Raw genomic sequence first — 15,200 nt, forward strand, 5'->3', positions numbered from 1 at the left:
AGGATAGGCAGAGGTGCTTCTCCACCAGCAGGGGGAGTACATCAACTGGAGACCTTGCTACCCGATTAAGAGTAGCTCTATTGCTAGCAGCATTTTTGTGGGCAGTAATCAGCATTAGGCCCTGAAACAGGGCATTTTGGACATGGGAGGAGGAACCCTTGGATCCAAAGCCCCTTCATTCCTCTAAGATAGCCCAGGATTGGGCTCATTAACTGTGCTAGCTCGGAGCTGATGTAGTTAATCCCCCCAATGGTTTCAATGGGGGGATTTTTCAAAACAGAAGTCTGCCAAGGCAAAAAGGAAGAAGAAAAACTTCATTCCCCACCCCATCTTAGTGTGAGCCAGCAGGGCCTTGGAGGCAACGATCACAGCTGCTTTACTCCCGACCACTACCCTCACGTAGGATTGTTCTGCACAAAACAGACTGCAGCGCCTCTCCATCTGATCTGCTGTTAAGGCCAGCTCTGACAGACTCCTCCCTAAACTGTTATCTGCAGCAGCCATTCCATCAGGCTGGAGAGGGCAGAAATGGGGCTGCAGGGCTTCTCCATCAAGCTTGACTGAAAGATCACCAACTTCTGGCTCCTTCAAATCTTCCAATGCCAGCTGCTATTTGCGAAAAATCTATGCTAAGAAATAGTGCCTGAGTTTTTCTCCTCCTGCCTACCAATCCCTTTTCCTTTTGTGTCATGTCTTTTTATGCTCTGAGCATATTGGTTAATTTGACCATATGAGCGAACACCAAGAATCCAATCTCCTAATGTGAGGATTCGTGATTGTTAAAATCGTAACATCTTATTACATGAACGGCTGTTAATAAATGGGTTATCATTTCCACATCTTCTGAGAAGACTTGGTCTTTTACATGATTGAACAGAAAAATGAAATATTTCAACTACTGCGCTTTCCTAATTGTTATGTTCTCCTGAGTTTCATTTGGATCCACATTGGAAAAAGAAAAAAGTTATAAGCAACACTTCCCCTCTCCCTTGAAGAAATTCCGATATTTCAGTCACATGACAGAATCCTACATGAAATTAAAATTTTCATTACCCGTCAGATGGAAGGGTTACATAAAAGGAGGCGAGAGGAACCTCAGGCACCGGGGGCGGGGGGGCAAATGTGGACCTCCTCCAGACATCTATTTTTAGCCCTTGGGACTCTCCAGAGGCTATATCCCTCCCCAGTCACACCCCTCACTGGCCTTGTTTCACACTCTGCTTGAGTGCACATATATATTTGCATGCACGAAAAAAATCCCACCAATCCCATCTTTAGGAGGAGATAAATTATTTGACCTTTTCTTAATGGAAATACTAGCCTTCGTGCATGCAGATATATATGTACAGGCGATCCCTCTTAGCATTGTATAAAAGGATTGTTATCAGTGCAATACAGGACCAAAATTGTTCGGTTAACCATTGTAAAAGTTCATTATGTAAGTATGGATTTTGGTTGTTGTTTTAAGAAAAATTGTTTCAAACAAACTTTTAAAGAAAATTGTGTTTAATTTTTTTAAAAAACATGTAAATACATGCCTATACAGTGTATAGTTATGAAATGACATTTGTCCCCACTGTTTTAATATATTATAGCCCCTGATGAAGGCCTGTGATTACAGGCTGAAAATTATTCTGCAATAAAACCAGTTTGGGCTTCTTTGAAAAAAAAAATCTCGCAATAAAACCAGTTTTTTATAAAATACTTCAGCATTCTGATCTTTGACCCCCTTTTTCTACACATCGAATTGGATGCTCACCACTCTTTTATCGGCTCCACAAGCTACAGGGAGCCCCAGCTGACAAAGCGTCAAGGCCCCAGCTGACAAAGCGTCAAGGCGAGTTAAGCAGCAGAGCGAGTTCGGCAGCAGGCCGAGGAGGCCAGGGCCCCCCACTCTGCCCGTCTGTTCCCTGACCTCAACTAAACCGCAGTCTCCAACCCACTGACGTAATAAACCTTAACAAAACTATGCAGGTAAGAAGCCAGCAGGGGTGTGGGGGCTTTCCAGTGTTTTGCACCGCCTGCAGCATGTACGACTATCTGCCTGTTGGACAGAAGTCGTGGGTGTGCTCTCGGTGCAATGCGCTCCTGGCTCTCCAGGAACGACTTCATTTCCTTGAGGCCAAGGTGGTGGACCTGGAAAAGCGGAGAGAGGCAGAGAGGTGTGTGGAGGAGGCCTTCAGGGACGTTATAGCTGTGTCCCACTCCAACGATGACAGCTCTTCTGCTATCATGGAGAACGATGGTCTTGGGGAAGGAGAGCATCCAGCTGAGGAAGAGGGAAATGATCCCTTAGAAGGGACCCATTCCTTGGGGGATGAGCAGCTATCCTCTCGTGCCGAGGATATATCTCCAGGGGGTGGAGGAATCCTTGTAGTGGGTGATTCGATCATTAGGAACATAGACAGTGGGGTGTGTGATGGGCGTGTAGACCGCAAGGTGTTTTGCCTGCCTGGTGCAAAGGTTGCGGATATCGCCCGTCGTTTAGATAGTTTGGTAGACAGTGCTGGGGAGGAGTCAGTGGTCGTGGTGCACGTTGGCACCAACGACATGGGGAAATGCAGCCGTGAGGTCCTGGAAGCAAAATTTAGGTTGCTAGGTAGGATGCTGAAAGCCAAGACCTCCAAGGTGGCTTTCTCTGAAATACTACCGGTTCCACGCGCAGGACCAGCCAGACAGGCCCAGCTTTGCAGTCTCAATGCATGGATGAGACGATGGTGTCGGGTGGAGGGGTTTGGATTTGTTAGGCACTGGGGAACATTTTGGGACAAGCCGGGCCTGTACAAAAAGGACGGGCTCCACTTGAACCAGAATGGAACCAAACTGCTGGCACATAAAATTAAAAAGGTGGCAGAGCTGCTTTTAAACTGACTGAGGGGGGAAAACCAACAGGAGCTGAGGAAGGTCCGGTTCGGAATAAACCTCTCCCCTGGGATAAAGACCAAAGAAATGATGAAATTTTAAAAGGGGTAGGCCTAGAAGTAGGCATTGTGAGAGCAGGGGCACAGGATATACATTCAGAAGAGCAAAATTACCACAGGCCAAACCACAAGTGCCAAAGACACTTGAAGAGAGACACTGCTTACAAGTGCCTGTACGCTAATGCTAGGAGCCTCCGAACCAAGATGGGAGAACTGGAGTGCTTGGTCTTAGAGGAGAGCATTGATATAGTGAGCATAACGGAGACCTGGTGGAATGGAGAAAACCAGTGGGATACGGTTATCCCTGGATATAAACTATATCGGAAGGACAGGGAAGGACGTATTGGTGGCGGAGTCGCTCTATACGTGAAAGAAGGCATTGAATCCAGCAAGCTCGAAACCCCAAAAGAGGCGGACTCCTCCACAGAATCATTGTGGGTGGTGATACCATGCCCCAGGAGGGACTTAATACTGGGAACGATCTATCGTCCCCCTGATCAAAATGCTCAGGGAGACCTTGAGATAAGATATGAAATTGAGGAAGCATCCAAACTAGGAAATGTGGTAGTAATGGGCGACTTCAACTACCCGGACATAGACTGGCCGCATATGTGTTCCAGTCATGACAAAGAAGCAAAATTTCTAGATATTCTAAATGACTATTCCCTAGACCAGGTGGTCATGGAATTGACCAGAGGGACGGCAACCCTGGACTTAATCCTCAGTGGGGACCGGGACCTGGTGCGAGATGTAAGTGTTGTTGAACCGATTGGGAGCAGTGACCACAGTGCTATTAAATTAAACATACATGTAAATGGCCAATTGCCAAGAAAATCCAACACGGTCACATTTGACTTCAAAAGAGGAAACTTCACAAAAATGAGGGGATTGGTAAAAAGAAAGCTGAAAAACAAAGTCCAGACGGTCACATCACTCAAAAATGCTTGGAAGTTGTTTAAAAACACTATATTAGAAGCTCAACTGGAGTGTATACCGCAGATCAGAAAAGGTACCGCCAGGGCCAAGAAGATGCCAGCATGGTTAACGAGCAAAGTCAAGGAAGCTCTTAGAGGCAAAAAGTCTTCCTTCAGAAAATGGAAGTCTTGTCCGAATGAAGAAAATAAAAAAGAACACAAACTCTGGCAAAAGAAATGCAAAAAGACAATAAGGGATGCTAGAAAAGAATTTGAGGAGCACATTGCTAAGAACATAAAAACCACCAACAAAAAATTCTATAAATACATTCAAAGCAGGAGACCATCTAGGGAGGCAATTGGACCCTTGGATGATAAGGGAGTCAAAGGTGTACTAAAGAACAATAAGGAGATTGCAGAGAAGCTAAATGAATTCTTTGCATCTGTCTTCACAGTGGAAGATATAGGGCAGATCCCTGAACCTGAACTAACATTTGCAGGAAGGGATTCTGAGGAACTGAGACAAATAGTGGTAACGAGAGAGGAAGTTCTAGGCTTAATGGACAATATAAAAACTGACAAATCACCGGGCCTGGATGGCATCCACCCGAGAGTTCTCAAATAACTCAAATGTGAAATCGCTGATCTGCTAACTAAAATATGTAACTTGTCCCTCAGGTCCTCCTCCGTGCCTGAGGACTGGAAAGTGGCAAATGTAACGCCAATGTTCAAAAAGGGATCCAGAGGGGATCCCGGAAATTACAGGCCAGTTAGCTTAACTTCTGTCCTTGGAAAACTGGTAGAAAGTATTATTAAAGCTAGATTAACTAAGCACATAGAAGAACAAGCCTTGCTGAAGCAGAGCCAGCATGGCTTCTGCAAGGGAAAGTCCTGTCTCAGTAACCTACTAGAATTCTTTGAGAGTGTCAACAAGCATATAGAGGTGATCCAGTGGACATAGTGTACTTAGACTTTCAAAAATGTTTGACCTCACCAAAGACTTCTGAGGAAGCTTAGCAGTCATGGAATAAGAGGAGAGGTCCTCTTGTGGATAAGGAATTGGTTAAGAAGCAGAAAGCAGAGAGTAGGAATAAATGGACAGTTCTCCCAATGGAGGGCTGTAGAAAGTGGAGTCCCTCAAGGATCGGTATTGGGACCTGTACTTTTCAACTTGTTCATTAATGACCTAGAATTAGGAGTGAGCAGTGAAGTGGCCAAGTTTGCTGACGACACTAAATTGTTCAGGGTTGTTAAAACAAAAAGGGATTGCGAAGAGCTCCAAAAAGACCTCTCCAAACTGAGTGAATGGGCGGAAAAATGGCAAATGCAATTCAATATAAACAAGTGTAAAATTATGCATATTGGAGCAAAAAATCTTAATTTCACATATACGCTCATGGGGTCTGAACTGGCAGTGACCGACCAGGAGAGAGACCTCGGGGTTGTAGTGAACAGCACAATGAAAATGTTGACCCAGTGTGCGGCAGCTGTGAAAAAGGCAAATTCCATGCTAGCGATAATTAGGAAAGGTATTGAAAATAAAACAGCCGTATCATAATGCCGTTGTATAAATCTATGATGCGGCCGCATTTGGAATACTGTGTACAGTTCTGGTCGCCTCATCTCAAAAAAGATATTATAGAGTTGGAAAAGGTTCAGAAGAGGGCAACCAGAATGATCAAGGGGATGGAGCGACTCCCTTACGAGGAAAGGTTGCAGCATTTGGGGCTTTTTAGTTTAGAGAAAAGGCGGGTCAGAGGAGACATGATAGAAGTGTATAAAATTATGCATGGCATTGAGAAAGTGGATAGAGAAAAGTTCTTCTCCCTCTCTCATAATACTAGAACTCGTGGACATTCAAAGAAGCTGAATGTTGGAAGATTCAGGACAGACAAAAGGAAGTACTTCTTTACTCAGCGCATAGTTAAACTATGGAATTTGCTCCCACAAGATGCAGTAATGGCCACCAGCTTGGATGGCTTTAAAAGAAGATTAGACCAATTCATGGAGGACAGGGCTATCAATGGCTACTAGCCGTGATGGCTGTGCTGTGCCACCCTAGTCAGAGGCAGCATGCTTCTGAAAACCAGTTGCCGGAAGCCTCAGGAGGGGAGAGTGTTCTTGCACTCGGGTCCTGCTTGTGGGCTTCCGCAGGCACCTGGTTGGCCACTGTGAGAACAGGATGCTGGACTAGATGGGCCGCTGGTCTGATCCAGCAGGCTCTTCTTATGTTCTTATCTGGTGAAAAATATTAGAACAGTATTTTGTTGTGTTTGCAGTGCCAGGCAAAGACAACCTGTCCATAACAAAGGCATTATGCCAGGTAGACACCCACCCCACTTCAGACAAGTGATGCTATTACGTGCAATTACAGCAAAATACCTCTTTCTAATAGAACTACTCCTTCAGAAAAATAGAGACAAAATTTGTCCATGAATTAACTTTGGCTTGAATGACATCCTCCAGGCTGCTTTTTCTCGTCTTCATTATTCCATGACTGATCCCCTAAACAGATGTGTAGTGCCACAGGGGTGGGTAACCTGCAGCTGTAGGGCCACACAGGCAGCCCTTTACCCCATTTCTTGTGGGCCTTGACTTAAGTTCATGCAGCTGAAAGGACGGGGGAAGCAAGAGGGAGTAAGAGCAAAAGGGGGGAAGAGTGACAGAGAGCAAAAACATGGACCCACCCATCTTTAGCTCCAGTCTCATCAACCACCAGTACGCAGCTCCAGACAGAATGTGGCCCTCAACAGAAAAATATTCCCAGCCCTGTAATGCAATAATTTCCTGAACATTAATGCTTCATTACCAAACTAATTTGATCTTTACTCAGGATCAGTACATCATAACCATGTGTAAAAACAAAAAGATGTTTTGTTTTCAATATGTTTTTAGTATTTTATTATTTGTATGGAACCCTGGGCACCTTCTGGGAGGAAGGGCAGGATATAAATTTAAAGAATAAATAATAACCAATAATCAACCCATTAGTTTAACCCCTGCACATTTATTGCCCAAGATCTGGTTTCCAGCAAGACTCTTCAATAAAAGTCCATGGAAGTTTTGCCGTTTGACACCATTAAGATCTGGAAATGCACTTGGTAAAACCCATACTTTTTTCTTTCAAATTTATGTCTACAATGTAAGCTAGGAAAAGTGCCTCCTGCTGCTGCCACTCTTGTTTAGTTACTCTTATTCAGTAACTATACAAAAAGTATGCAAAGCTTGTTGGTCCTACTCTTCTCTTACACATGTTAGTAAGTCTTTTCACAACACATCTTAATTCTCATTAAAGGCCTCTTCTCAATTTCAAATGGGCAATATTTATAATAGATTCATGCACAACCATCAAGGAGATGTGGGAATAGATTTGTCCTTTTAGAGAAAAAAAGCAAAACATCCTTATTTAACTGGGTAGTATCTGCTTTGCACCAAAGGTTTACACAGTCCCTGCTTGCAGGTAGTCATCAGCTCCACCAATAATGCCAAATCTAAATTGTTAAACTGTGGGAGAGCCTGGACCTGAACTCGTTGTAACTGGAAACTAGTTTTAAATCAACAAAACAGAGTTGGCAAGTAGGCTAAGAAGCCTATTCGTGGTCATGTTGCCAGATTTCATGACAAATGTCTTTTGTATTTTGTCAGTCTACAAATCAAATGAAAAGGTTACACTGATTTGAATGTAAATTTGTTTTCAAAATAGCTTTTCACTGCTCATTCTGACATACATTTCCACAAGAAACAGAGTCTGGATTAAAAGGCATTGTTAGAATGGTTGGTAAAAACAACTCTGTTCCCTTTCACCAAATTACAGCAACACAGGAAAGTTATTGTCTGAAGAAATGAACTTTGCTATTATCTTGCCTGCAGGTACCAGAAAATCAAACAATGAAGAAGGTGAAACAAGTATCATTTGAACTTCATTTTCAGCTAGGGACTTGATTGTTACCCAGGATAATAAAATTAAGATTTTGATGACTGGCAGTGAACGCCAGTCTTGTTTTCTTACAGAGCTTTGGTAATTTTAAACTTGACCTTCTCATATAATACTGGTGATCCTGGAGCAATTTTATCAGTACCCAAAGGAGAAGCCCAAGTTTAAAATAGCATAAAGTTTAAATCCACCACAGATGTAAGGACTCCTATAAGTGAGGCTCAAGGCATGCTAATAAACACAAATAAGATTACTTCAAAAATGTAATAACAAACACTGTCCAACCTTTTTAGTTTTTCTAGTTTTGTTAGAACAAATTAAACCAGAACTGTCACTAGAAGCTAAAATGATGAAACTGAGGTTATCCTACTTCGGACACATCATGAAGACATGATTCACTAGAAAAGACAATAATGCTGGGAAAAACAGAAGGAAGTAGAAAAAGAGGAAGGCCAAACAAGAGATAGATTGATTCCATAAAAGAAGCCACATTCGAACAGGGTGGTTTATAACAGATACTATTGGAGGTTGCTGATTCATAGGGTTGCCCTAAGTCGAAATCAACTTGAAGGCACATAACGACAAAGTTTGAATAATAAATCCCAAAAAACAGAGACTGAAACAACAAGAAACATAAAACTATTTGATTCTATTTAAGTATACCTACATCACTTCTCTATAAGCTGGTAAGCACAGTGGGAAGGAGAGCCTGGCTGTGAGTCTAGAGTCTGTGAGTTCAAATCCCCGCTTGTGTCTCCTGGATGTCAAGGGCCAGCTAAAGATCATCCCCACAGTGAGTGGCTCAGGGGTGACATGCCCTGCCACCTGTGCAGCCGTGGGCAAGCTGCATAGTCCCAAGGAGCCCAGTTGCTTCCCAGCTGGCAGATGTGGACAAGGAAGGGGCTGGCTTGTGCAGCTGTGGCAAGCTGAGCAGGCCCTAGCCAGCTGGGGAGGACTAGCCTCAGAGGGAGGCAATGGTAAACCCCCTTTGAATACCGCTTACCATGAAATCCCTATTCATAGGGTCGCCAGAAGTCAGGATCGACTTGGAGGCAGTCCATTTCCATTTCACATCACTTCTCACAAACCATTTCAATCTTTTTCTCTGTCTTTCACACCATTAAAAGTTAGATTGCAAGCTTCTTAGAGCAGGGACGTATGGGTTTTTGGTTTTGCTCATGTTACTAGGCCAACTGCCTCACCTCATCCTTGGTAATGGGCCAGGTTTAAGGTGACAGATTTTGGGATAACATTAAATGGCTCGCAATATAGGGTCAGTTATTTACATCAAAATCCTATGCATGCTTACCAGAAGGCAGTCCCACTGAGTAATGGGTCATAATACTAGAACTCGTGGACATTCAAAGAAACTGAATGTTGGAAGATTCAGGACAGACAAAAGGAAGTACTTCTTTACTCAGCGCATAGTTAAACTATGGAATTTGCTCCCACAAGATGCAGTAATGGCCACCAGCTTGGATGGCTTTAAAAGAAGATTAGACAAATTCATGGAGGACAGGGCTATCAATGGCTACTAGCCGTGATGGCTGTGCTCTGCCACCCTAGTCAGAGGCAGCATGCTTCTGAAAACCAGTTGCCGGAAGCCTCAGGAGGGGAGAGTGTTCTTGCACTCGGGTCCTGCTTGCGGGCTTCCCCCAGGCACCTGGTTGGCCACTGTGAGAACAGGATGCTGGACTAGATGGGCCACTGGCCTGATCCAGCAGGCTCTTCTTATGTTCTTAATGAGTAGTAAGTGAGTAGTAAGTGAAGCTTATTCCCAGGTAATGATAGTGACATGATAGTGACTCAGCTTATTTATCAATTTTGTACCACCATGGATGTTGTCATTTGGATTTTTTGTCCAAAATGTCTTGGATCATCCTGGTAAAACACCAATGATGGGCTATATAAATGCTTTTACCCAGAAAACCTGAGAGCTCTAATTTTGTTTAATGCTATCTAGTATACAACACTTAAATAAAAAAAAATTACAATACTTGCTGACTTTTTTTTATTTAACGATTTCCCCATCATTATTTGAGAAAACATGATAGTATAAATAATGGAGCACAAATTATTATTTATCAGCTTTCATTTGCACAGAAAACCTCATGATTTGCACAGAAAACCTCATGGTGTTAAAAGCCAGAATTTTGGCTCTACTTCGAATCTTTCTCTTTTTTTTAACAGTATTACATTGACTACCTTTCAAACTCTGGTTAAGTGGTCTATATTAGTGACAATTTTCAAATTTTCATTACAATATAAACGTTTCTTGTTGGGTTTCTTTGAAGCATGTATGAAAATAACCATCAGTGAACTCAGACATACTTCTGAGTAGATATGTGTAGGACTGTGTTGTTAAAAACTCTTGTGTATCAGCCAGACCGCTCTTTTTTCATCTCTTGACATATCTCTTTGTTTTAGCTCTTTAGCTACTCCCAACCCAAACCATTTTGACACGACTACCTGGTCAACATCTTCTGCGGTGAAGCCAACCTCAAATAGTGGATTGAACATAACAGGAGTAGACCCACTGAAATTAATGAACCCAAGTCAGTCATGTCTATTAACTTCAATGGGCCTACTCTCAGTAGGACTAGCACTGAATAACACCCAATATATTCAGCTTCTCCATGATCTCCCTGTTCTCCTCCAGCAATCCTTTTCATCTAACAGTCCAACTATCTTATTCAAATAAATTTTAACTTTGACTTAAAAAAATTAATAAGCATATTGCTAAAAACATTCACTTGGTTCAATATCAATTTACATTTGTTTAGCTCACAGTTTGTGCACTTTTTTATTCTTATTTGGGCAAGATTTCCACATTTTAGAGGAAGTCTTCTTGACTTTCATAGCTGCCTTGACTTTGCTCATTAACCAGCTGGCATCTGCTTGGATTTCATAATCTGTGGTATGGATTCTATCTGAACCTCTATTATTGTGGTTTTAAATAACCTCCAAGCCTTGAAGATATTTACCTCACCTCTATGTACTTCCTCTTTTGAAATTAAATATTCCTTAGAATTTAATACCAAGTGCCAGATACAAGGCAAGTACATAATACTTCTACTGCTAAACAGATGAGCCAATTCAAGTGTCTTGACTTTACTGAAAGAATTCTTTAAAAATTCAGAGATATTTAAAAATGCACACACAGAGAAGTTAGAAAAGGCTGTGTAAAGGGCAACCAAATTTATCCAGGGGCTTAAGTAGGTATAAGGAATCTTTGGCCCTCCAGACATTGCTGAACTACAACTTCCATTACCCCTGGCCATTAGCCATGCTTGCTACCACCAACTGGTGGGCCAAAGGTTCCCCACACCTGGGCTAGAGAGCAGTTCCCATATGAGGAATGGTTACAATATTTGGGACTTTTTTATTTTTTTAAAAGGCGAGTTACAGGGGGACGTGATGGAGGTGCATAAAATTACACATGGTGAACACAAAGCGGATAGAGAGGAGGTTTTTTTTCCTTCTCTCATACCGCTATAACGCAATGAACCTGAATGGAGACAGATTCAGGACAAATGAAAGTACTTCTTCTCACAACGCATAAACTATAGAAATCACTCCCACATGAGATACTGATGGCCACCAACCTGCATGACTTTAAAAGAAGATCAGACAAATTCACAGAGGACAAGGCTATCAACGGCTCCTAGTCAGAACGGCTTTATTTTATCTTCGCTGGTGGAGACTGTATGCCTCTGAATATCAGTTGCTGGGAATCACAAGCGGGAAGAGTTCCACCTAGGTTCTGCTTGTGAGCTTCACACAGGCATCTGGTTGGCCACTATGAGGACCTGGTGCTAGACTACATGGGTCTTTGGTCTGAGCCAGCAAACCTCTTCTTATGTTCTTAGATTATCTATGGAACGTCTTGTCCTATATAGACCTGGCCAGTCACCAAGATCATCTACTCAGACCTTCCGGATTGTGCCAGATTAATCTGTTGGTGACTAGGACAGTCTTCATGTGGCATCCATTCTATGGAATAGCCCCCCCCCTTCAAAGTAAGGCAGCCTGTCATTTCAGCGACAGCTAGAGACCCACCTGTTCTCTGGGGCCTTGTTGTGCTGATGATCTTATCTTTTATTTGTATTTTAATGTGTTTTTTGTGAACCACTTTTTGATATTTTATGAAAAGTAGTATATAAATACTTTAAACAAGTAAACAAACTGATTATGTGTTCTGGTTGGTTAGAAAACATGCCCAGACCAAAAGCTATTAACTGATAGCATTGGAAATGTCTCAGAATATATATATTTAAATATAACATTTTCCCCTTGAACCATGGATGGCCTATCTACAGATGGAGCACTTGTTCAGAGAGAAGCCACCAGATGGTTACTAATTGCCACGGAAAGCTGCTCCCAAATCCCAATGTGACATTTTCACACAGCCATATCAAGCCTGATAGAGGACAAAACTAGACAATATGTGAAATACATGAAGTATTTTTGTTCGTTAATTTAAATAGCCAGGGGGGATCAGGATCACGGCCACTGTGCACAGGAATAGGGATTTAACACCCGCACAGCTGCTACTAACCCCAATGGCAGCTACCTTCCTAACTCAATAACCTTCCTGGCTCTTTGGAGGCAGTCTTTGTAGGGACCACAGCACAGGGGGAAAGGATTAACCCCCTAGTTCTCATGTCCCATAGTCCTGATCCCGCCTCACCTGCTTATTTTTTGACAAATAAGATACGTATTTCACATTATCTAGTTCAACCAACACACAATAATCATGTAAGAAGGCTTGCACATGCATTTTGAAGGATATGCTTCTTCAAGGTAGGGGCAGTCCCTTCTTAGAATAATTCTAGAAGAGTGCCTATGGATTTTTTAAAAAAGAAAAGTAGGAGGTCTGTGTTTTAAAATAAATGTAACTCATAACCATTATTGTTTCTTTATCAAGCACCTAAAATTGGCTTTAAGCAGAGCATGAGCCAAACAAAATGCAAGACGGGCACAGTTGGATTTGTTTATTCACATGCCTGCCTTGTTCACATATAAATCAGTGTGGTGGTGGGCCAGATCTAATTCAAGAGAGGTACCTAGGTGAAGGGAACCATACCCCTACCCTTATCCACAGCCTTAACTCCCTAATTCTGTTGCTTTTCTCTGAGCCCAGCCTCAATACCAGAAGTGAGCTGGGAAATAGGATCCCAAGCAACAGAATACAGGGAGAGAAAATAATTCTGTCCCCTTCACCCACACACCTCTCATTTCTAACATTTTTATTTCACCATATCTCAGGACAGTGCATTGTCCCGTCACTCCATTTTATCCTCACAACCACCCTGGTAAGCAGGCTAGGCAGAGAATGCAATCAATCCAATTGGCTTCATGGCCACATGGAGATTTGAACCCAAGTCTCCCCAATCTTAAGATCTACACTCTACTGCCCTCCCCCACTGACTCATTCTCTGTATGTGTATGGGAAAAGTAGACACACAAACCAACATGGCTACCCTCATCACGTTTAGCTTGGCCCACAATAATGCACAGATCATGTACGCATGAGCGTTGTGCTTCTCTGGTCACCTTCAGCGTCACCCGACACCTGCTGAAAACACCTGCTCCCAAGCAAATTCGCCACTGTCCAGACGCACCCGGTTCAGGCACACACACCATGCTTGTCTGGATCTCAGGATCTTATGTCATTTATCACCAAGGGTCAGCTATTTCTATTTGTAGCTCAGGGCCTTGTAGGTTTTCTTTCCTCTTCCCGAGTGGCATTCAGTCTGTGGTTACTTTTAAAGAGCCCCACTCATTTCTCTGCAGCAGCAGCAGCAGCCATCCCAGAAAGGGAAGAAACACAGTAACTTAGGCAGAAAAAAAAGTGTAGGAGGAAAAAAAGGAGAAAAAACTGAAGAGAAAACAAACAGAAAAAATGCATGCACGCACACACACATAGGCAAATAGAAAGGAGAGAAAGAATGACCTGGATTCAAGTATTTAAACAGCCATGACACTCACTTGGTGACCTTGGGCCAGTGTCACTTTCTTGCAGCCTAGCCTACTTCACAGGATTATTGTGAGGATAAAGTGAGGGAGGGAACCAGGGAAAGACTATAGTCTTGAAAGGCAGATTGCAAGTATTTTAAAGAATAGTTACAGGAACAGTATGCAATACCATCGCCACCATATATGCCATTTCCGAGTTCCTTGGAAGTAGCGCGGTACAGAAACGTGATCGATAAGAAAACAACAGAAAACAGAAACCTGTAACAAGACTTTTTCAAAGCTTCAAAAGGGGAGAAGAAATGAATTAACAGCCCAAACCTAACCCTGTACACAAGTTAAGTCCGACTGAATTTAACGGGACATACTTCAAGGTAAGTGGAGGAAAGGGGTCTTAGGAAAGAAAAGAGTAAAAGTTAGTGGGGGAAGAATCTGCAGAGGCAGGAACCAGTGTAGGGCTGCCAACTTTTTAACCGGCCCCTGTTCATGTGCCTTTCACAGCACCTTCATTCGCAGAAATGAACCAACGTTTCGTCTCCCAGCTGCGAAAAGTTCTATCGGCGGATGGCTGCGGCGGGTCCAGATGACAAAAAAGGCACAGGAGCCGGCGGGAGAGTTGGCAACCCCGGCGGGAATTGCTCAGCCAGTTCTTGCGTCGCAAGCGCCGCCACCCACCTGGCACCTGCAGACGAAGTCGGCCTCCGTGGCCAACAGATCCACCACCTTGCCTTTGCCTTCGTCCCCCCACTGCGCGCCCAAGACCACCGTCACCCGGTTGCCGCCCGGTTCGCTCCGCAGCCGCTTCAGGCCGCCCCCAGCTGCAGTGGGATGAGGGGCGCGGTCGTTGGACGCGGCCGTCGCCGCTCGGGTGCCCGACATTACAATGACCGCGACTGTGACTCGAACCACCCAGCCTGCCCTGGCGCCGTCACCTCACACGAGCCCACGCCCGCCCGCTCTTTGTGTTTTAAGGGGGCCCTTCACCAATCAGCGCCGCTACCGCCATGACGTAAAACAGGGGGGTCTGCGAGGAGGGAGGTGCTCGAGCCTCTTCACGCGTGCCGCTGAACAGAGAAGGTGGGGGAGGGGCAGGCTCTTGAGACATCACAATAGAATAAAAGGACTCGGTGCAGTCCTGAGGGGAAGAGGAACGCGGGAGATTGTGCCGTAGAAAGTGTGTATGTGTACACGTACAGGCACGCCCATAATAGCCGCTTTGTTTGTAATAGAAACGCGCCCCATAAATGTTAAATAAGACAAAACTTCTGTTTTTATTTTTAAAAGATTTCTGTGTTCGAAAATTAGGCTGCAATCCAATACACGCTTACCTGGGAGCAAATCCCATTGAATGCAATGGAGCTTACTTCTTGGCAGACACGTATTGGTTTGCAGCCTTAGTGTAGTACACTAAAATCAAGAGGGTCCCGGCTAGAATTTTACCTCAGGCGTGGAATC

At 43.6% G+C, this 15,200-nt stretch overlaps 1 protein-coding gene across 2 annotated transcripts in view; it reads right to left on the reverse strand.

The window, feature by feature from the left end:
- ADSS1 (adenylosuccinate synthase 1) overlaps nt 1-14,741 on the reverse strand; it is a 46,796-nt gene extending 32,055 nt beyond the window's left edge. Inside the window, exon 1 of one of the 2 annotated variants that reach the window (XM_061612318.1) lies at nt 14,421-14,741. In XM_061612318.1, the coding sequence (XP_061468302.1) occupies nt 14,421-14,624 (204 nt within the window). In that variant the 5' untranslated portion in view covers nt 14,625-14,741. The remainder of the gene's footprint in view (nt 1-14,420) is intronic. The other variant, XM_061612319.1, reaches the window with a different exon arrangement.
- Between the last annotated feature and the right edge of the window lie 459 nt (nt 14,742-15,200).

Source organism: Rhineura floridana, chromosome 2, assembly GCF_030035675.1.
Source record: "Rhineura floridana isolate rRhiFlo1 chromosome 2, rRhiFlo1.hap2, whole genome shotgun sequence".
In the NCBI taxonomy this organism is placed as follows: domain Eukaryota; kingdom Metazoa; phylum Chordata; class Lepidosauria; order Squamata; family Rhineuridae; genus Rhineura; species Rhineura floridana.